This window comes from Phragmites australis, chromosome 11 (genome assembly GCF_958298935.1).
Source record: "Phragmites australis chromosome 11, lpPhrAust1.1, whole genome shotgun sequence".
NCBI lineage: Eukaryota > Viridiplantae > Streptophyta > Magnoliopsida > Poales > Poaceae > Phragmites > Phragmites australis.
Genome location: NC_084931.1, coordinates 22336660 through 22361139, shown reverse-complemented (window position 1 = coordinate 22361139; position 24480 = coordinate 22336660). Strand labels below are relative to the sequence as shown.

The window sequence follows — 24480 nt, the reverse complement described above, 5'->3', positions numbered from 1 at the left end:
TCTTTCTTTATTTTTTGGAGATCGTCATCGTCGTTTAGCTTTCATCATTGGGACTTTTACCTTTTTAAATACTCAATAAACATATTAGTACCTTAATCATTTATCATCAACCATCAAAACCCACTTAGGGGGTCTAGATACACTTCCAATCTTCCCCTTTTTGGTGATTGATGACAACACGATTAAAGCTTACAAGAGATGTTAAATAAATTATTTTTGAATGCTAAGATATATAGTGAGCCCCCCCTAAAGATGTGCATTGTGTGAAATGTTTTTGAATAACAAATGCATATTTTAAAGAGATTTCATGAGAGCTCCCCCTATATCTTTACATTCATGGGGTGCAAGTGTGAAAATGTGCGATATTGTAGCGTAAAAGGATATGAATACATAAATCATGTCATCTCACATATATCAAAATAAAATGCATATGACATGATAGCTCACACAATTATGAAGCAAAAAATAAACACATAACATAGCATCCATAAGACATACTATCCACAAGTAATAAGAGTAGCACATTACATCACACTAGCACAATAAAGTTCTTACAATAACTTAAACATAGTTCAACACATAAAACAAATGATATCCGACTGAAAATGATGAAAAGGAAACGAAGATATCTTAAGATAAGAGATTAAGCTTTTCTCTCCCCCTTTGGCATCAAGACACTAAAAAGGAAGAAAGAAGCTAAGATAAAGAATTACTCGTCACTGTCTTCCTTGTCTCCCACTTCATATTCGTCGGACTCAGAACCATGAGTAGGAACAACATCATCATGGAAAGGATCCTCTATCACGTCCTCCTCACTGTCCTCAACCTCAGAGCCGTCTGGAGAGCAAGGTGGCTGAATATCAAGGTGCATGTGGATCTCCTTAACTCTCCTGGTGAGCTTCTTCCTAGCAACCATCTCCTTCTGAACTCTCACAGAAGTACTTTTGTACAAGCAAAAGATGGACTTTAGGATCCGAAGAGTGGAAGAAGAATAAGAAGCCTCAATTGGTGGTGACTCTGCTCTCATAGAGGAACGAACCCTCTTAGTTAACCTTACGTTCAGCCTTGCGTGCTTCACTTCCTTGTGAAAGGTGAGGTTAGTGACTCTCTCAATCATGAACATGATATAGGGAGCATAACCACAACCTCTTTTAGGTTCAAGAGAGGTAAAGCGAATCTCCTCCCAAATGAAGTTAAACACATCAAACTTTGTGTTCTCCTTTATTCTAGCAAGCAAGTTCCTTGAATAAGAAAGAATACTATTGGCATCTCCATCCTTGGGTGCAATGGTCTTCCTGAACATCATGTTGAGATAAGCATAGAAAGGACGAAGACCAATTGTTTTGCCAAGTTTTTATTCTTTATCCATATAGTACATGAACTCCATATTTTCTGTTTCCATGACATTTTCACTATGGATTTTCTTTATGTTGTGACGATCATCTGGAGTGACACCCAAAAGTCTAGCAAATTCTGAATATTTGATCTTGTACCATGTACCATTAGTCGTCCAATGGATTGTTCTTGCAGCATCTTTTCAACATAATAGGTAGTATAAAACTGGGCAATTACTTCTTCATACCAAGCATATTCAAAAGCCATGATATTTTTTAGATTATGGAAGTCACAAGCTGCTATCACCTCATTAAAGATGTCATCATCTTGGCTCTCCATATAGCTCTAATCAATCCACTGCATGTGAGAGGTAGGATACTTCATAGGATGAATCATAGACTCATAGTAATCTTGTTGAAAGAAGTTCTAGAAGCGATTGTCAGTGAAGAACCTATCATACTCCAAGGGATCTGATTCCCCCGCAGATGTACCCTTGCAGCTGTTGCAATGCCTTGGATGATTATAGGCTCTGTCAGGCACATGCATCCTTAAGGGACTAATTTCTCCTTGTTTCTCCATTGGAACATCTTCCTCAATATCTGCCTGAGCACTAGAGCTGCTTCCTCTTCTAGGTGGTAAAGAACTAGCTCTACTACCATTAGCAGTTTGAGCACTTTCCTCAAGAATGGGCATATCTGGATTTGGATTGCTACCCCTGCCAGCTGCTTGCTTTCTATTGTGTCTTCCTTGTCTTGAGCTTTCCAGCAAAGAAGAATCGGTCTGGACTTTGGTCCTCCTCTTATAGACATGTCCACCTTCCATCACTGAACCTGATATAGATTAGATATGTGTAAAGACTTGGAATCAAGATGGAAAAGGATCGGATTGAAACCTAGACTTAAGTGCCAAAATATGTGAAGATCGAAAGTTTTGACTGATCTGACCGGAAGTTCCGATATGGTCAGAACTTTTGGTCATCTTGATCGGATGTTTCGATTTTCACAGCCTAGCTCCAAAATCAAGATTTCTATGATTTTTGCCGACAACTATGAGAGACGATGATAGATTCAACATCTAGGAACCACAAGCTACTCTTCCACCGAAAGGATTCACAAGATTTCTAAGATTTGGAAGGAAACCTAGAAGGAGATGGAGTTACCTAGGAGGAGAGCAAACACGAGGATGAACTTCAATCCCGTGAGGAATTAGAGTCTCTAGCTGAGGGGGAAACCAAATCGGAAGAGGCACCGGAGGTTTCGACCGATCGGAGGGTCCAGTCACCGGTGGAGTCGCATGAGAGGGTGAGAGGCCGACAATGAAAAGATAGAATGTGGAGGAAAATCCATTTCATCATGGTTAAAAGAGCTGTCAACATTCACACATCGGAAGTTCCGGTTAGAGGATCGAAAGTGCCGGTATATAGAAGTTTTCATAAAAGCTAAGGATCGGAAGTTCCGATATACAAACCGGAAGTTCCGATATGCTGATTTTTAGGTCACAAGTAAATTATCATGGCTTTTAGGAAATCACCAAAAATCTAGAAATTCGACCTTTGACTTTTCCAAGCCATGACATTTTTGAGAAAAAAACCCCTAAAATTCTAGAAATAGCAAAACCGAGGCATAGATGCCATGTAAACTGCATCAAGGACCAAATTGCAAAACCACAATCTTTACAGAGGGTCCAAATTACAAAATAGCCACATTTCCAACACAAGAATAATTCTTTTATGAATTTTACTAGCCTAATTTAACCCATTTTCCATGACTAAGGTGGAGCTCGAGTCTAAACTAATGGGGGTCCGGTTAGAGATCAGGAGCGATAGGGAAATAGTTGGGAAAGTCTCACCTCGGTGTGAGGAAGCTTTCTAGAGGGTTGGCCAACTCTAGGGAAGCTTCGATTCGAATATTGCGCTTCAGGGTGGCGGTTGGCCTTGAGGTAGAAGAAATCGCATGGAAGCATCTCCAACAAAGAAGACGGCAAGGAGTAGCTCGAGGAAGTCTTCTCTGTCAATCTCCGACTGTCGTGGTGGTCACCCTTCCTCTATCTCTCTCTCTCTCTCTCTCTCTCCCACTCTCTCTCCCTCACTCTCTCTCTCTCTTCTTCTCTCTCTCTCTCTCTTTCAATTTAGGTGGAGGAAGAAGAAAGAAATGAGCAAGAGAGTGAGCATCATTCGATGGGCTTCAAGTGTCATTCTGAGTTCTGGTGATCAAATTACGGGGAGGCACGGTTACACCGCAGGTAGGGCCCACGTGCTAAAAGTCTTGTTCTTTTCCCCGTTTCTTCCTATTCTTCACCCCATCCTTCCTAATTGGCTTTGGGACTCCCTAACTATTTCTAAACAATTTCCACTCATAAATATATATGATGGGAACACGCATTGATCGATTACATAATGTTTCCCAAAACATTTCTAATTACTTAAAACAAACCAAATACATGAAGCATGATGTCATGATGCATATGCATGCTTGATGACTAGGTTAGGGTTTTAGGGTGTAACATAATCAGTTTAGGTGTCAAAATCTCAATTACCACAAACATGCCAAGCAACACCTAGTAAGGTGTCATCCTCACCGAATTTACAATGCCATGGAAGTTAGAAGAAAATGCAAATAGAATAGAAATCATGTAGTATAAATAGGAAGGGGAGGTTATCTTTAAAACCCTAATGCCATTTCGGTCAATGGGGTCAAGGTGAGCTCATCCCTCTCATCTCCTTTCTTTTCTCTTGCTCAAGTTCATGGCTAACATGAGTACATGTTTATGCCATGAAAGAAAGTAAGGTGGAGCTTCAGAAGGAGTCATCAAGATTAAGCATATCATCTCATCATCTAGCATCAACTTTGTTTTATCAAGGTATGTTCTTGATAAGAGTAGTTGCTTTCATTTCCTTTTATGTTCTTAGATGCAAAAAAAAAAACTAGAATTGCATAGGAGTTAATTGAGCAAGATGCTTGCTACTAGAATTGTATAGGATTTGATTGAGCATGTCAACATGAGCATTTTAGCTAAAGCATTCAAATATGAACACGGTTAATCAACCTAGATCAAGAGAGCATAAAATCTACCTAAGGACAGAACCATCCTAAGGATCAAGAACTAGGTGCATTACAAGATTAACAAGTGTTGCATCTAGATAGCTGTGCTCATATATAGTTTATGATCACTCCATGTTTAAACTCTAGCTAATCATAAGTTTAATCATAGAAATTATGCTACTTAAACCTAACCATCAAACATCAAATCATTATGGCATCAACTAACACCCATAAGCATCACAAAACATTCCTAAGCATCCCAATAAAGCATTCATTAAGCATCTCAATGTGTTGAAGCCTAACCGAGGGGATTAACATAGTAACTAGGGTTGGTATAGAGGCACAAACCACAGGGAGCCAAGCTCCAGGGAGGCCAAGGGGACCAGAGTATTAGTAGGCCCACTGTCATCTCACGGTCGTCGGAAGGCCAATGTGCAACCGCTATCTATGGCTGCCACTAAAAGGCACGACGACGGTGTCTAGCCCCTATGGTCAACACCACCGCCAAGCTACAACACCATGTGAGGAAGACGAGAAAGGAGAAGCCAACCATTGTGATGACCAGGACCACAAAAGCAAGGTAATGGCGCCACCATGGACCATCACAGCTGGTGAGCGGGCATAGCTAGGTCCTAGCCCTAGTTCCCTAATCGACCAAGCTAGATGAAGAGAGAAGACACCACCGCCAAGGGAGAAAAATATGGTGGGAAGCTGAGGAAAACCACCAACGCGGCGGTGGGCCGGCAAGCTCGTCGAGATCGTTGGATTGGGTGGGCTATGGTTAAACTATAGCTCCCCAAATCAGTCGAAGGAGCCATGGAGCGAAGGGGCGATAGAAGGAAATCAACCAAGGAGGAGGAGGCCAAGGTGCTGGAGGCGAGCCACAATGGAGGAGATGATGGGATGGCTAATGATATGGCCAAGGCAGAGAGCTAGGTAGAGGAGTTGAGAGAAGCACGAGAAAGAGCAGAAGGGAGAAGAAGTTGGGTGTGGCCAACTTGGTCAGGCTAACCCGACCGAGGGAGGCTAAGGCGGGGCTGGGCTGAAGTGGGTTGAGCCGAGCCAAGTAAGTTGGGTAGGGCTAGGTTGAGTTGGCCTAGATATGGGCTAGGGCCTTTGAGCCTGAGCTGAGTCCAACAGGCTTGGGCCATTCTTAGGCCCAATATCACATTTACCTAGTTTTTATCCCAAATATTTTTATTTTGGAAAATAAATTAAACTTGATTAATAATCTCAAGGAATCATTTCTAACTTAAGAAATATGCTAGAAATAGGAAGACAATTTGATTAATTCATATCATTTCAACTCGTACTTCTAAAAATAGCTAGAACTTGCTAGTCCCAGTAGAGCCATTATCAGTTGTCAGATCGAGGTTAAGGGTTCTTATGCCATAAACTCGTATATGCTAATTTTATATTAGTTATATCAGCAAGCATGTGCTGATCGAATCTTTTGATTTGACTCTTTCAGGTATTGAACTAGCCCTGGAGTATTAGAATCTTCTAATTTCTAGCATTCCGATTGCTTCGTTGTTGTAGGAAAGTTCCAATCCTTGTTCATATTGATCAATTAATTTCTATGTGAGGTTTTGAACTGATGATATGATTCATAGTACTCTAGCAAACTAGATTTGAGAACCATGTTAATCTTTACTAATGACTATGGAGCAAGAGATCATGAACTTGAGGAGTACTAGTGAGGTGATGCTTGTTGTGCGTGTCTTGAATCCCTCACTAGGACTCATATCTTGCTTGGCTAAGTTAATAATCCCATGTGTTGAACATCTGGCGCCACAATAAGCACATTCACCACAGACTCGATGAATCAAGCTTAGCCAAGTATCTCCTATTAGCGTGTCTCTAGGGGCTAAAACCTATCTCGTATAACAGATGATCTAGATTAGGTGGGCAGAATATCAAGATTATATGGCCGCTATATTTTATGTAGGATGGTAGCTAAGGACTTTTGTGCCCTCTATCTGCAGATGAGCAGGGACCTAGTTACTATATCTACACTGGTCTTGGTTTTGGCTAGTCCAGGAACAAACCAATAGTATGAAGAAATGTAATGTTAGTTGTGATCGTGCCAGTTACAAATCGGAATTGTGAGACATAGAGGTCATTTTGTCGTTGTGGAAAAAATAATGCACATCTTCTTAGAGTTATAAGTGTGATTTCACTCCATGTTTTCAGGCTAAAATTGGAAACTATGTTCACACCAAGAAAGAGAACTGCCACTTGGTTCTAACCTGTGATGTTTATCTAGTAGATAAAACTTGATTAAAACTGGTGTTTTCAGAACAACACTATTTCGAAATGTGCATCATGTTATCACTTGGATAACCTTGATAATTCAATGATAACACTAAGAATATTTCTTGGGTCATGTTGATTGCTGATTGCTATATGGTTCTTGCTTAGTACCTTCGTACTCATCCTTGTAGATCTCCTTGTTATAGAGGGAAATGTGCATCATGTTATCACTTGGATAACCTTGAGAATTCAATGATAACACTAAGAATATTTCTTGGATCATGTTGATTGCTGATTGCTATATGGTTACTATTGAGTACATTCGTACTCATACTTGTAAATCTCCTTTGTTATAGAGGGACAAGATGCAGGTCTCAACTATATTTACAAAAGTAATGACCGTAGACAGTCATTCCACCTTGGTAGTGAAAATATCATATCGCAACAAGCCAGAAATTCACGTCTATGCCACTTTTTAGATAAATGGAGTTTTATTTCATCAAGCACTTCTACGCCTCTAATGTGCCTGTTACACACCACGTCGGATTTGATTCGTGACGTATATAGCATGGTGAATTCTTGACCCATGCATGCCACTATGGCAACGGGTGCACGTGAGTAACCTGAGCATATAGCCATGGCCGAACTCCCGTGAGAAGAGGCCGACCAAGCATTGCCACGCCCGTGACCCTGAGCTTGTACGCATCATGTGCATATGTCCATGTTGCCGCATGCCACCTCTGACATAGGTCATAGAGGGAGGGATGGATTGAACTTTCTAGGCGGAAGGGACTGAGAGTTTGAGACTTGAGATCGAGATGGAGATTAGGTTACAGAGACGGCGAGTGCCAGGCACGAGGTGGAATGCATTCTAGGCTTCTAGCTAACCCAGCCCATCCTTCTAGCTACAAGGCTCAGTTTTATACCAGCTCAAGTTGGCATGTAGTTCGATTCAACCGGCCCATCTCAAATTCGTTATGTGTTCAGTGTATTCAACCCCAGCCCAAATATGCGTTCCCACAGAAACAAGCGGCATGCATGATGCATTCAGTTAACCGTAGAAACACAACAAAGGGGGGAAAACGTGCCGCACTAAAGTTCTGACTTCATTGCACGCAGAGTCGCATAAAAATGTATGCGAGCATAATATTAGAACGTCATCTATATGATTTTCGTGTGGTAACACGCAAAATAGTCGTCCCTTACATCGGCAGAATCTGCTCTTGCTGCTGCTGAATCCACTGATCGTCCGGGGGTGACGCCGTGACGGTGGACTCGTTGTCAGAGACTACGCGTCCGGTTCTCGCGCCGACGTCTGCGCCCATACCGCCACGACCCGCCGCGCGGTGTTCTCTCCTCCTCCTCCTCCGCGCCGCCGCGTCTCTCCGCAGCTCCAGGAGAACCCTGCCGCAGGAGCCGCAGGACGCGAACTCGCCCTCCGCCCGGAGGCGGCGGACCGCGCCGCAGTGGCCGCACCAGCACAGCACCTTGATTGCCATCGCACTTTTGTCGTCGGTTTACAGGGAGGGATTTATGGGCCGAGAGGCTATATGGTGTGAAGGTTTTCCGGCGATTGGCTCGGAATCGGAAGGGTTTAGTTTCGCTAGTCCATCGTCGGCTCCGAGGCGGTTCGAGAGCCGAGTCAGGATAGGAAACCAGAACACGTCTTGGCTGTCAGTTCCTTGGCAGCCAAGTTCATCGAGAATTCAGGTTGACCACAGAGAAGGAAAAACGATTCGGTAGCCCAAGCGTCCAACGAGGCATTAGGTGTACACGTATCACCAGGCCATCATCCAAATTCCAAGGGCCACTACTCGGTGGACGCGGAATAGTTTGCAGCAAATCTCCTCGTTTGAACGACATAAGGTGTGTTTGGTTTGAAGAGTCAACAGATCCATAATGGAATGATCCATCATGAGATCTCATGAATTTTGATGCGATGATCTCATCCCTCGTGTTGACACTAGACACGTGCTTACGAGGAATAAGGTTATTATAGATCAACTTATCCTTTTTCTCAAACCAAACAAGAAAATTAAGTTTGGAACTAAGATGGGACGATCTATCGCCTCAAACCAAACAAGCCAATAATCACTGGCCGCATTCTCCAATCTCCAGCCAAACATTTCCATCATAACATCATATGCATCACTTTCAGGTCTAGGACTAAGGACTCCAAAAGCGTACATTTCTAGTGTCAGAGGTAAACCGATCCAAAAAGCCATCTGCTTTCAAAGTCCATAACAAAAAAGAACCCCAAAAAAGAACCCGTATTTACTTCTTGCTATCGCTCTAGGTAGAATTTACAACGAGTTTACCCGTATTTAATTCTTGCTGAATATAGCAAGAACGCAAGCTCCTCCAGCATGCTTTCGTGCATTTTATCGCTCTGTTATGCGACATATTCTAGAGTTACCTCCTGTTTTCCAGAAGAGGCTCCACAAGGTTCACTTGTTTTGACGGGTTTGAATCACCTTCAGTGGGTTTCTTCAAAATTCCAGTAGGCTGCTGTCCTTGGCGATTCTGTGCTCCCTGAAGAGCAAATAAAATCAACAGGCTTAGGAATTCATTAAGTTCACACTAGTACAATAAGACCACTACAGTTGAAGCCACTAGTAACTAGCCAATGAAGTATATCCAGCGATCTCTAAAAAAGAGGGAAGTATCTCCAGCGATCTCTAAAAATGAGCCTGAGATTCAACCGAGCTTGCAGGCTCGTACTTGGCTCAATCAAAGCTCAACTAGGCTCGAGCAGGCTTGTTTAGGGGCAGCTCAGTTTAAAGCATGCAGCTATTTTCACATTAGCAATGCAATAACAAACAAATATAGATTAAGCTCATTTACATAATTGCATGCAGTCTTAAGAGGACTACAGGAGCAACGTGATAGAAGTATATACGTCTCAATAGAGTACTTAATTGCATGCGTTCTATCTGTGAAAAAAATACTAATACAAATCAAATCTAAAATAAATTAATTAAAAAATGCCGATACTCCAAATTTCTCAACATGATGACAAACTTGTGCTAGAATACTGTGAATGCCAGATATAAATTGTCACTCTACAGCCTGCTGGCCACATTTTATAAAACCTTAGCAGAAAAGTGTCACTTACTGCAGCCTTTTGACCAGTTAATCTCCTGACTGATGGAGCCCTTGCAACTGACGATGCAGCAGCAGCAGCAGCCACTCGGATCCTGTAAGGGAGCGAGAATTAGTTGCTTTCTACTAAGCAAAAGTTGAGGAATGGCAGAAGAAAGTAGTTGCTTTAAGGACGAGGTATACCTTTTATGAACATCGACATATTCATCAGTCTCATCCACTATCTCCTCCTGCAAAATTAGAAAACTCAAGCTGAGACAGATCATCAAAATGGTAACACTAGCCCCGAAGGAATAATACATTTTTTTAACTTACCTGCAGGAGTTCTTCAAATACATCTTCGAGTGTGATGATACCAATGACCTCACCATCATCTCTATCCTCTGATGACCTAGGCACTGCGTTTGATGCAGGGTCATTCTGCTGCATAGAATGGGGCTTGTTTCCATTAACCTGCCTGTTATGTGGTCTTTCAATATCAACAACCACATTGTCTGCCCTTTCTTCAGCATTAGATAATAAGGGAACAGTCAGCTGTACTGCCCCAGCTGCTTCTGTGTTTGGTTCAATTTTGTCAGGGAGTGGTATGGTTTTGGGTTTAGCCTTCACAACAGCAGCCATATGACTACTTCCTTTCTGAAACTCATTGAGTATATCATACAAAGGCATGTCTGCAGGAACCCTGAAAAAAGGATTTTGAGCAATTATTTGTTAGGGAGAAAGCGGACAAGTTTACAAGCATGATACAGCAAAAGAAGATATTTCGAAACTCAACCATTGGAGCAATGGTATCACATACTGAAACATAAAGGTTCTAGAGTAAGAATAAAATCCAAATGATGAGGAGCATGCCTTGGAATCCTTCTAATTGAAACAGCACTAACTGGTGTCTCTGTTTCAGCACGAACAGTCAAAAGACTTTTCACCTAATTAAGTTCAAAATGCTTATGAGTTAGTTAAAGTATAGCAAATCACTGAATAGCAATTCATGATATCACTGAAACTTACCAACAGGAGACCGATAATGTTTCGAGGGTTTCCCGAGTATACAGGAACACGGCTGTGACCGCGAGCAAGAATTTTTCCAATCGCTTCCCTGTGAATACAAATAGACCAATAGATCGCTGTTTACAAGAGTTTATATGGACAAAATACAATAATACAGTGCTCTGGATATATATGCAGAAATGTTTCTTATGTAGGTGAAACATACAAAATTTCACATTTTCTAAGTTTAACTATGCAAATGCATAACCCAGAAAGAAACTCCTATCAGCTACTACATAATGGGCTTGCAGTTGCTGCTACAGATCGGAAAGTACAAAATAGCACAACCAGATAAGCCCTAGTAATGTCAAGTGCTCATTGCAACCTCGAGCCAACTTAAGTAAACAATCTAAAAATCTGAATCTAACAACTTTCAAATTTGTTCATTTAAGTTAAATGGTACACTATCACTACACACCCCAACTACCAGTACCAAAATTATACACATAAAGATACGACAATAAGGGACAGCAATGCAGGAAAATGAAAATGAACAACAAAATAAAATAAGAGCACAGCACACAGAAAATGAATTTAAGATCAAAAACAAGAAAAATAAGCATGGGCTATGGTTTCATAATTGGCAATGTAGTATTACCAATCCAATTTGGAGTCCACATCTAGTGAGAAAGTTGACTCAATAGGCGTCATAGCTTCTTGAGCAGTCTGCACACACAGAGAGTAATAAAATTCCCGTTGAATTCAACTAGAAGCATTCAGGTTTTGTAATTGTCAGCTAAATCATGCGAACTATTTCTCATTGAGCACTGTGCTGCAAAATCTGAACCACCATGTCAATTTGCTTTCTAAGCAGTCAAACATATAAATTACTGAAGAACCTTGAAATAAATTCAACGCAAGAGAACCTGCATGCTCTTCAGTTGCACAAGAATTGCAACATAGATTAAACTGTTTCTAAATGAGCACCATAACGTGGAACTGGAAATCGTTGTATGCTCAAACAAAAATAGGAGAGAGATAAATCATAAAAAAAATACAAATCTAATACAGGAGATCATTAGATATCCCAGCTCAATGTTGAATGCTAACAGGTAAAAGACAAAAGAGAATCATAACTCATTTATTCTAATACCACCAAATTTACCAAAAGCAACTGTTTACATAATAACAAGTGAAGCAACATCTGACTTTATACCAAGTTCATTTGGATCTTTATTAACAGTGTTCCCTTCAGATACAAGCATTAGTTCAGTACTACAAAAAATAAAAAATAGGTCTTAAATTATGAATATGATGTAAACCTTTTCGGTCAGGTCCAAGGCCCCACTTATGATCGTAGTCTCATCATGGGTAAGCTCTCCACCCTTACCAGCCTGTCACAGTAGAAACATGTAACTGTGACATAACCCTAGTTGAACATGTAAACTTCCCAAGAAACTGAGAAGTTTATGATCATGTTACCTCTATGCTATGGATCGAAACTAGAACTTTCAACTGAGCTCGCCTAAAAAGTGCAGACTCATTATGCCCAAGAGCACAGTCTAGGATCTGGAAAAAAAACACATGTTTCAACCAATTCAGTAGCCAATCGATAGACCATAAATCACGTAAAGTTCAGAAAACCTTAAACAAAAGGATATTGACAAAACAAAGCCAAAGATGCATGCTGTTATATAAATATGCAGTCAAATCATCTTTTACTAAACACTACATACAAACTAGATCTGCGATAAATCAAAAGTACAATGACTCGATTTAAGCGCTTTAATATCCAAACTCCAATCAAGTTCCTGCACCATGTCAAAATCTGCATTGAATCAGCTGTACTGGATTGTATAAGGAACTAACTGCAGATTTTCAATCACAGGAACTTAACACACTCATTTTTTTTTTAGTGTGTAGTAGAGTAACTCCGCCTATGTTGTTTCAACATAGTCGGAACCCCACCCATGTTGTACCAACACAGCTGGTCCCAAGCCCGGGTTAAGGAGGAGGGTTGTGATATGCTTGGCGAGCCCACGTAAAAAAACCCAGCCACCCTTATGGAGATGGGTTAGAAATCCGTTGGGGCATAACCCTCTTAGCGACGCTCCATATCTGAACCTGGGTGTGGTGTTAAATGGGCAAGGGCCGGAAAGTCACCCCCTTGGTGACATGTCGTATCTTGATCCGGATACGGTGATAAGTGGGAAAGGATCGAGTCATCGCATCCTTAGTGACGCGCTACATCTGCACCCAGGTGTAGTGAAAAAAGAGCAAGGGTTTTCACATTTGACTCGACAGGTGCGAAGGGTAAGGAAGCTAGCCGAGTCAAGTAGGATTCGTTTAGGTAGTTGGAATGTAGGGTCCCTAACGAGTAAGTTGTGAGAGTTAGTTGATACAGCGGTTATAAGACGCGTAAATATTCTATGCGTCTAGGAAACTAAATGGAAGTGACAGAATGCAAAGGAGGTGGAGAATACCAGTTTCAAGATATGGTACACGGGGACCGCGAATAGAAATGGAGTGGGCATCTTGATTGACAAGAGCCTCAACAATGGAGTGGTGGACGTCAAAAGGTAAGGAGCCAAGGAGATAGGATTATTCTAGTTAAGCTGGTTGTTGGGGATTTGGTTTTGAACATTATTAGCGCATATGCCCCTCAAGTAGGGTCATAATGAGCATCAAGAGGCAATTCTAGGAAGACATGATGACATGGTTAGTATTGTGCCTATTAGCGAGAAGCTCTTTAAAGGAGGAGATATTAATGGTCATGTAGGTAAATCTAATGTAGGGTTTAAGGGGGTGCACGAGGGCTTTGGGTATGGCAGTAGGAACCAAGAGGGAGAGGATGTCTTGACCTTTGCTATGGCCAATGACCTGATAATAGCTAACACCTTTAGAAAGAGAATCCCATTTAGTGATCTTTAGTAGTGGCCAATACTCTAACCAGATTGACTGTCCTTGAAAGAGAGGACATACATACTTGCTTAGATTGTAAGGTGATACCTGACGAGTGTGTTGTCCCTCAACATAAGCTCATGGTGGCTGACTTTTGCTTCCACATACGTGGATGGGGCAAGCGCGCCAAAATCGCAAGAACGAAGTGGTGGAAGTTCAAAGGAGACGAGGCACATAAGTTTAAGGAGAGGATTATTAGCGAGAGCCCTTGGAAGGAGAGGATGCAAACGACATATGGATGAAGATGGCAACTTGCATTAGGAAGGTGGTTTCAGATGTGTTTGGAGTGACCAAAGGAAGCAGGTGCGAAGTTAAAGATATTTGGTGGTGGAATGAGGATGTTATGAAGCTATCAAATAAAAGAAAGAATATTTCAGATGCTTACACCTTAACAGGAGTGCGGACAATATAGAGAAGTATAAAGTGTCAAAGAAGACCGCAAAGCGAGCTGTGAGTAAAACAAGAGGCTAGGCTTATGAGGACTTTTATCAGCGGCTAGACACAAGGGAAGGAGAAAAGGACATCGATAAGATGGCTAAGATTCATGAAAGGAAGACGAGGGACGTCAACCAAATCAAATGCATCAATGATGGGATCAATCAACTTCTAGTGAGAGATGATGAGATCAAGACTAGATAGTGAGATTACTTCGATGAACTGTTCAACAGGGAGAATGAAAGTTCTACCATTGAGTTGGACAACTCTTTTGATGATACCAATAGACAATTTGTATGAAAGATTCAGGAAGCTGAGGTTAAGGAAGCTGTAAAAAGGATGAAAGGAGGCAAGGCGATACGCCTTGATAGTATCCCCCATTGAGGTGTGGAGATGTCTTGGAGACATAGCGATAGTATGGCTAACTAAGCTCTTCAACCTCATTTTTTGGTCAAACAAGATGCTTGAAAAATGGAGAAGTATATTAGTACCAATCTTCAAGAATAAGGGAGATATTCAAAGCTGTATTAATTGCCGTGGAATTAAGTTGATGAGTCATACAATGAAGCTATGGGAGAGAGTTATTGAGCACATTACCTAAGAAGAATGACAGGCATTACCAAAACCAATTTGGTTTCATGCCTGGAGGTCGACCATAGAAGCAATTTTCTTGATAAGACAACTTATGGAGAGATATAGGGAGCAAAAGAACTTAGAACATGGTATTCATTGATTTGGAGAAGGCTTACGATAAAATATTGAGGAATGTCATGTGACAGGCTTTAGAGAAACACAAAGCCCCCAAAAAGTACATTACCCTCATTAAGGATATGCACAATAATGTTGTGGCAAGTGTTCAGATAAGTGATGGTGATACCGATGACTTTCTAATTAAAATAGGACTACACCAAGAGTCATCTTTAAACCCTTATTTATTTTCTTTGGTGATAGATGAGGTCACAACGGACATACAAGGAGATATCCCTTGGTGTATGCTCTTTGCTGACGTTGTGGTGCTAGTTGACGAGAGTAGGATATGGGTTAATAGGAAATTGGAGTTGTGGAGACAGACTTTAGAATCGAAATGTTTTAAACTTAGTAGTACCAAAATCGAGTATATGAGGTGCGATTTTGGTGCTATTAAGCATGAGGGGGAAGATGTTAGTCTCGATGAAGTGGTGGTTCCCAAGAAGGATACATTTTGATACTTTGGATCGATGCTACAAAGAGATGTTATTGATGAAGATGTTAGTCATAGAATCAAAGTCGGATGGATAAAATGGTGCCAAGCTTCTAGCATCCTCTGTGACAAAGGGGTGCCACAAAAGGTAAAAGGTAAGTTCTATAGGACAGCGATTCAAACCGTTATGTTGTATGACACAGAATGTTTGCCAACTAAAAGACGACATGTCCAGCAATTAAGTGAAGCAGAGATGCATATGTTGTGATAGATTTGTGGCCATACAAGAAAGGAGCGCATCCGAAACGATGATATACATGATATAGTAGGTGTAGCACCAATTGAAGAAAAGCTTGTCTAACTCAGTTGAGATGGTTTGGACATATCCAACGGAGACCTTCATAGTCATCTGTGCATAACGGGATACTAAGGTGCACTGATAATGCAAAGAGAGGCAGGAGTCGCCCAAACCTGCCATGGAAGGAGTATGTAAAGAGAGATTTGAAGGAATGAAATATCCCTAAAGATAGAAGCGTATGGAAGTTAGCAATCCACATGCCAAAACCATAACTTATGTATCGGTCTCCTTATACCGTTATTACCTTTACTATATTTTACTATTACTAGTACCTTTATTATTATTATTATTATTATTATTATCTCATCATCTTTTTAATTGGATCTTGTGGGTTTCATCTCTACCTACTCCAACTTGCTTAGCACTAAAAGGATTTGTTGTTGTTGTAGTAGTAGTAGTAGTTGAGTAACTCATCACAAATGGCTTTTAGTAATATAAGCTTGATACCTGCTACAGCAAAGTGCATCTATCAACCAACTCTAAGTTAATGCAAAGTGTTAAGACACGAATTTCCAATTACACCTGTGCCAAGGGCTAATTTGTAAGGTATTATCACCAGTTAGAATCTTCAAGCTCTACTGCGCTTCACAAGGCAGGTCAATAAGTTTGACAAATCTTAACAAAAAAATCTCACATGCAACTGGTCTCCATGGAAAAAGAAAGTGAGAACTAGTGTGCACTTTTTGAGGAATATAACATGATAACATGGGAAATAGCAAAATGTATCTTCAAGAACAGTGTATAGCAAAATGTCAATCGGTAACCAAGTTCATGAGCTATTGCATATAACTGAATGAAAAGAAGACTCAGAAGCACAAGAGGAGCTCAATGGAATAGCAGTACAGTAGCAAAGCTCAATGGAACTGCAATACAGTAGGAACTTTGAATTTAATCAAGTGATTTTGTTGATTTACCTTTCCTATAGGGTAAGCAATAGGATAACAGATGACCATGAGGATGCGTACAAGCCATACAAAGTTAGCACCCACTGCCAAACCATACCTAGTACAGATTGCTTGTGGTATAACCTGGTGTTAGAACGTTAAATCAATCAGACTATCCAATGAAAACATAGCAATATTCAAACATCATATAAGTACCTCTCCAAAGGCAAGAACAAACGTCACTGACAATATAACAGCAACAACAGGATGAAAAATCCTGTCAAGAAATATAGGAAGTGCCTGCAAAGACCACAAAGAGGTAAATGGAAGAGTCAATAGGTTAAAACAAAATAGACTGCAAAAGATATGAGGTTAAAAAAAGAATCGGTACTCTATCTATCAATGACTTTACGATTCGGAAATGAAGTGGATGGTGAACATGAGTGTCAACAAGCACAAATAACTTCACTGCAATAAGAATGGTAATAAATTTATTATGAGGCGCAATAATAATATCTGGACATGCATGCACCAACTTCCCTATGCTGCAGATCAGTTGATGCAAAACATTGGATGATCAAAGAAATACACATGCACAATAACTTGGAAAATAAACTTTAATTTATAGTGGATGCAATAAATACGATTCTCAATCTTATCTAAACTTCATTCATTCCCAGTTTCCCACATGTCAGATAATCATTAACTGGAAATCATGCTATGATATGGTTGAACACCGAAAAAAAGTGAACCATTAGAGGCAAATTCGGAATACTGTTTTCCTCTCTCAATACATTATAGGTTAAAAAGTCAAACATTAAATCAAACAGAACAATCTGTCAATACCCTGCATTCTTTTTTTTTGTGCAAATGTACACTTCTAGGGTGCAAAACAGAGTGATAATTGATAAAATTGTAAACAAAATTATCTACCTCCATGGCAGCGGCGTTACATAACAGCAGGGTGACAAGAAGCTGGTGCTGCTTTTGAACAACTGGTAGAATGGTAGCTGCAACAAAAATAAACAACACACGAGAAAGAACATAACCATCATCAACAACAACATAGCCTTTGTCCCAAGCAAGTTGGGGTAGACTAGAGATGAAACTCACAAGATCCAACTAAAAAGATGATGAGAGAACAATAATGATAATAAAGGTAATAGTAATAGTAAAAGATAAAAGTAATAACGGTACAAGAAGACTGATGCATAAATTATTATTCTAGCACGTGGATTGCTAACTTCCACGCGTTTCTATCCGTGGATAGTTCTTTGGGGATATTCCATTCCTTCAAGTCTCTCTTTATAGACCCCTCCCATGTTAGGTTTGATCGACATCTACCCCTCTACACATTATCAGCGCGCCTCAGTATCCCGCTATGCACAGATAACTCTAGAGGCCTCTATTGGATATGTCCAAACCATTTCAACTGATGTTAAACAAGCTTTTCTTCAATTAATGCTACCCCTACCCTATCACATATATCATTATTTCGAATCCGATCCTTTCTTGTACGGCCACAAATCCATCGCAATATACGCATCTCTGCTACACTTATTGTCTTTTAGTTGACCAACATTCGGCACCATACAACATAATAGGTCGAATAGTCGTCCCATAGAACTTACCTTTTAGCTTTTGTGGCACCCTCTTGTCACAAAGGATACCATAAGCTTGGCACTATTTCATCCATCCAGCTTTTGATTCTACGACTAACATCTCCATCAATATCACCATCCTTCTATAGCATCGATCTCAAAGGTATCCTTCTTGGAAACCACCTCTCCACCGAGACTAACATCTTCTCCCCAGTGCCTAGTATCACCAAAACCGCACTTCATATACTCTGTTTTGGTCCTACTAAGTCTAAAACCTTCCGATTCTAAAGTATATCTCCACAACTGCAATTTCCTATTAACCCATATCCTACTCTTGTCAACTAACACCACATCGTCAGCAAAGAGCATACGCCAAGGGATATCTCCTTGAATGTCCCTTATGACCTCATCCATCACCAAAGCAAATAAATAAGGGCTCAAAGCCGACTCTTGAACAAAGGGAAATTATAATATTATTGCTGGAATTCAAAAGAGGAGAGCAATAGAAACATTAGTCGATAATTAAAAAAAGAGGCGCTGAAAGAGGCTATGTGTAGCTATTCACACTGAATAAGCAGCATCATTGCCACATATAAACTGAAAATTGCTAACATATGCATTAGATGAGCTGATGAAGATTTGAGATTCCCAGCTATGTCATTTCAGACAGTAACTTGAGCAACTCGCAGAAGATCAGCAGGTCAAACAAAAACACCAAGATTACAGAATATATTACGTGAAGAAAAGCCATAGCAGCACGCCACCCCGGCAAACAAACATGGCATATCCAGGAAGCTCCCGGGCGGACACCTTTTATGCTTGTCATTGCATAATACTTCCAGTTCCCACTTGCCTGATGTATCATTTTGTATCTCCCCAGAAAGAGGCGAATCTTAGATGAAGACAATTCTCATCGACATTGCATTTTCTTATTCCCTGATTTCCTTTCTAGCTTTTTTTGTTTATTCTACTTTCCTTTCCTAACACTTTAATTTAAAATAATATGTCAGCATTAGCATCCTATCATATCCTCACGGCCATTAACCCTACATGCAAAACCTAGCAGCCTTACGGTCGGGGCCAGAAAAATTCACCACGAGATACCGAACACACTCTAATCTTCAAAATTGCAGAAAATGGACAATTCGGTACGATGCTCTCATCCCCATTCCCCGATGTAAGTAACATAGCACGACACAGTGATCCCACAACCACAAATCCTAAGGGCCACTCCTACCACGGCAACCAGATGGAGCACAACGAGGGGAACAGGGGGAACGGATAGGGTTTCGGATCCGACCAGCCTGCGCCTTCTCGGCGTCGGTGCCGCTGCGCTGGAGGATCTCCAGCTCGACGAGGCCGAGCGACATGAGTCCCAGGGTGAGCCCGGACATGATCCCGGCGAAGAGCACGAGGAAGCAGGAGATGCCCGCGTACGCCCACCACCCCAGCGACCCGAACGGCGTGTCCTCCCCCTCCACGATCAGCGCCATCGCGCCGACCCCCGCCGCAGCCGCCGCCGCGCTCGACGCCGGCCGCGCCGTCGCCGCCACCACCCGCACCGCCGCCGCCAGGCTCACCGCCCGCGCCCTTCCAGCCGCCGCCGCCGCCATCGCACCCGCCCGGCGCCGATGAGTCAGAGCCAAGCCCGCCTCCGCAGCCCGATGCGTGGGCGCCGTATAAGCAGGTGGAGAGGTGGCGTCTGGGGAGGAAGAGGACAAGGTGGTGCGGCGTGGAGGCCGTCGGGTGCGGCCGCGGCCAGGTTGGGGGATGGCGGTCGATCGGACGGCTGCGGAGGCTGACACGTGGGCGGAACGGTGGGCCACCTGGCCCGTCCCTTAGCTCCCCCGTGCCGGACGTCGTGCTCGCATTTGCACTTGAGTTTATAAAAGCGGCATCGTGAGTTCGTGACTAGACATAGAAAAAAGAAGGGCTTTATGATGGCTTACATTGATAATAATGATGTGATTGTGATAGTGCCTTGCTAATTCAGTCACTTTGTCTCTCGTGATGGAAAATATCATCATGAATATGTTTATTTCTTTTTTAAACACCAATACAATTCATACAGTTACTTTGTCTTCCGTAATTGGAAAATGTCATCATGAATATGTCTATTTCTTTTTTAAAAATACCAATACAATTTATAGATGTATATATTCCGCATCACAGACTCTCGCTGTCAATAGGTACGTGGTCGCGTTGAAAGAAAAACTATGTCTTAATAAGACACACAATAAAATATAACCGCATCCACTAACCATCTAAATCAAAATTTAGTTCTCAAAATATATCTATTTCTAACATCAAAATATTGCACCAAATACTGCAACCATCGACCGTGTCACAGTTTTTTCAAGTACTGTAAAATTGTAGTTTCCACCAATTGTGGTCTTTTAAAAAATTTGGTTTTGAAACGATGTAATATCCAAACAAGCCCTAGTGATATGTAAGTACTGTTTGTTACATCAATGTGCTATTGACGATTTGTAAGCATGATGCACTGTCTCGGAAGAGTTTTGTAAGTAGGTCATCCAAACTTTAGCTTTCGGGCAAGTCACATATCTATCTGATGTGGCTTGTCAACCAGTTATCAGAAGGGGGTGTGATAAGTGTTCATCGTATTGTACAATATTACGAAGATGACAGTTTGTCAGACGAATTATCTTTTATTTCCTTTTGAACAAAACTTTGGCCTTTTGTTGAGTACCATAAATCTTGTAGATAACGGATCGCGTTCAAAATTGTTTTATTTTCGAGGAGTGATGCTGATGTTTGTATTTTACTTTCGTCTCACTTGGGAAGCGTTAAGAATACGAAAGCTACCTATCGATAAAAAAAAAGCCATGGAAATTTTCACCAACCCCAGAAGCTTCTCCTACAATATACTGGTAGTGTGAGAATCAAATTTTAGCTTATATAATTAATCGAGGTGGTTTTACCCTCTGCGTCCAAGGATCAAACCCTAATTTTCATCTTTGTTTATCTCATTAAGACAAAAAATTTCTTTTATGATAACCGACGGATATCGAGTGCCTATAATGGCTTGTTAATCTTTAAATTTCGTAAATGTATTTGTATCTTTTAAAGAAAGATACTGGTAGTGTAAATGCATGCTTGACGCAAAGAGGGTCAATATATTGCTGTCACTCTCGAGGGCAACCATCACAAAGAGAATAGTAGATCGACATCAAACATGACTTACATAGTCAGATGACCAGAAATGGCTTTGCAAAATGATGAAAATTGTTTCTCAGCTTACAGACGATAAGGCCCATCCTGATTGTGCCTTCAGCCAGATTGGTTGCAGGGCCAGGGCAATTACATTTACAACTAATTTTTTATATTCTTTCTTTCAAATTTGCAAAATTAACTACCATTTCAAAATATTATAATAATAGACTAGAAAGGTCTCGCCTTATGAACAGACGACACCTTGTAGACCCTACTGATCAAGTAATAAAAAATACGATGATGTGGGGTCTCGCCAATTCAGCCGGTATGACCTTGCTCTCACTCGCTGAACGAGGGAGACCTTTCTTGCAACGATGCCTGGTGGATCCACTCAAAAGGTGTTGCCCATTGTTTAGGTGAGATCCTTTGGGTCTAAAAATTGTCGCGCCGGCCCTGCCGATGTTAGGCCCTATTTGATTCTAACCTACCCGAAAGAGAGGGAGGAGAGGAGAGGAGAGGGGAGGGGAGGGAGGAGAAATTGGAGGTGAAGTCCTGCTGGAGAAAAGATGTACGTATTTTGATTTGTTTTTTTTTTCAAATCCGATAGGATAGCCACTAGTACTAAATTTTGATATAGGTTAGAGGTTATATGTAGGATTTTTTTACAAACCCGATAGTATTTTATTCATAAAAGATGCGTACAAATATGATCTAATTTCTAAACTATGTCTAACCCTAATTATAAACCTAGATCTATATTTTAACCTATGTCTAGTGGCTATGTTAGGTATTAGATGTAGGATTTAAAAATAGAGTGTAAACATAACTGAGATAGTAGATGTAGGATTTAGAAGTATTTGATGTTACAACATGGAGATATTTTGTTGCAATGTACATTAACTGTTGGCCCATGTTTTTAAGGAATGTTGCATTATTGTAGATATAGTTTTACATAATTTTTTTTGTCACAATAATGTTAGATTTTTTTATTGATGGTTTGCAGGTATGTCAGATAAGTGACAATTTATGATTTTTTATGGGGATAGTGAAATATTATATGGTTCAGAAAGGGTAGTATTATCCGTATTTGAGTCAATAGACAAGTGTATCTACAAACCTATGTAGAAGAGTGTCGAACACTTGTACGTCTAGTTGATGCGGGGTTTTAAAATAGACGTCAAGGTTTAAGAGATGACCATTAGCATTGTGGGAAACTGTATGAGAGATGGTGTGTACTAGAAAGTGCACCCGCTCACGGTAGATCAAGTCTGGAGGATGTACCTGCAGGGTGTTGTGCAAAAAAGGTTGGTCACCTATGTTGCTTGTGCAGTGAAAGATTAAGGAGGCAGTTGAGGAGATGTAAGGTGGGGGTATGTGGAGGAGGAATGATGAAGATGAGGGTAATGAGGATGTCGATTTGGATGGTGTTTATTCATCTGATTATCAGACTGAACTGACCAGTGAGATAAGAAATGCATCGTTGGTGTTCCAAGTGTCAACTCCATAGAAGCAGGTTCTTTTGACTCAGTTGTATATAGGAGACGTACTCGTGCTTATCGATCATCGGCTTCATCGACTCATTGAGTTTGATTAATATTGTAATTCATGAAGTGATTGTTGTTTGTGTGCATAACATTGTAGCTTACTGTTATAGTAATGAGACTATCACTATGTTTCATGTTGTATTGTGTTAAGTTGTGATTCATTAACATATTTGTATATGCTTTGAATAATCTATTATTTCATATTATATGTTGCATGCTTACTTGTTACTCTGTATTTGTTTTTCTTATCAAATTATAAATAACTTGTGAGCATGCAGGTATGGCGCACTAGAGCTGCTTGACCCTTAGTTAGACGTTAGGCATCGTTCGTACCACATCACCATGCAGACTGAGGAGCTCCCGGTACTATAGCCTCGTGTGCTGGATGAGCTCATTAGGGTTGACTCGCGCTGGATCCCAAGGTTTATACAATTCGAATGTAACATTTTATACGACTTGTTATCAGTATTGCTTGATAACTGTATTATATTTACAGGTTGTGTGCTGTTGGGCTACTTCCACTATGTTAGCAAGTGGAGGTGGACACATTGGTGGGGGTCTTGGAGGCGCCCACACAATTCAGCTACAACAGGGCCCTACTCACGGCTCTTGTCGACAGGTGGCGTCCCAAGACACACATGTTCCACCTCCCATGCGATGAGATAACGCTCATGCTTGAGAACGTCTCCCTACTGATGGGCCTCCCTTATGCGGGTGCCGCTGTTGGAGCGAGGGACATGGGCGTGGTGTAGCGCGATGAGTTGCATGACACTTTTCCATTGTTCAACGAAGGGATGGCCTAGCCCTGTTCAGGTCTTTTCCAAGGTCTGATAAGCACAGCCCGACAAAGGTCTTTCTCATTCAGTTTGTGGTACATTCGTTTTGTACTATTTTTTCATATCCTTTACGTTACTAATCGATGAATATATTTGTAATTGTTTCTTCTGTAATAAACAGACAATATCCACCCACTGGCAAGGGACTAGGATGTTTCCCACTACTTAGAGGTGTACCTCATGTGGTTGTTTGGGTGGAACATATTCACCGAGACTCACGGCAACATGATCTTAAGGAGCATGATCTCCTATGCTAGAAAGGTTACGAACACCGACCCGAGGGATGTCCCACAGTACAACTGTGCTTTTAGTGTGTTGGTTGTGACGTACCGTGGCCTGCGTAATGCCCGCACGAAGCTGATGGCAACACGATTCTCACCAGATGTCCCCTGTAGCTTCAGATGTGGTCATACGAGTGCTTCGCGATCAACAGGGCCCTTGTCGACCATAGCGCGTACCAGTACCTACCGACAGCATCAACGACCCGATCTTGGGCTCGTTGTGGTGCAGACATAGGATAAGAGCTATGAACTTTGCACATTTTGTTTATTACTTTATTTTTTGTTTCTCTAATTTAGTTTGGTTGCACGGTTGACTTTGTCTGGTGGTAGACACATCGCTCATACCTGGACTTTGTTCACCAGTTCGATGAACTGACGGTGAACAACGTCCGCTAGAGGCCTTACACGGAGGATGAGGTACTGCAACGTGCTCCGCTTGGACTTCTGGTGATGTGCTTACAGGACCGAGAGTACTTGCTCACACAGTGCGCCCTTGTTTGCGATATCT

At 41.3% G+C, this 24480-nt stretch overlaps 1 protein-coding gene across 1 annotated transcript; it reads right to left on the bottom strand.

The window, feature by feature from the left end:
* Positions 1 to 8692: 8692 nt before the first annotated feature.
* Positions 8693 to 19991, bottom strand: LOC133884414 (DUF21 domain-containing protein At4g14240-like). Its single transcript, XM_062323813.1, has 13 exons — positions 19438 to 19991; positions 17470 to 17546; positions 16753 to 16836; positions 16567 to 16680; positions 12201 to 12287; positions 12041 to 12112; positions 11377 to 11444; positions 10740 to 10827; positions 10584 to 10657; positions 10047 to 10413; positions 9915 to 9961; positions 9745 to 9826; positions 8693 to 9161 (listed from the first exon to the last, which is right to left on the bottom strand). Exons 1-13 carry the CDS (start codon positions 19748 to 19750, stop codon positions 9042 to 9044), a joined length of 1593 nt encoding a protein of 530 aa, XP_062179797.1. The 5' UTR covers positions 19751 to 19991; the 3' UTR covers positions 8693 to 9041.
* Between the last annotated feature and the right edge of the window lie 4489 nt (positions 19992 to 24480).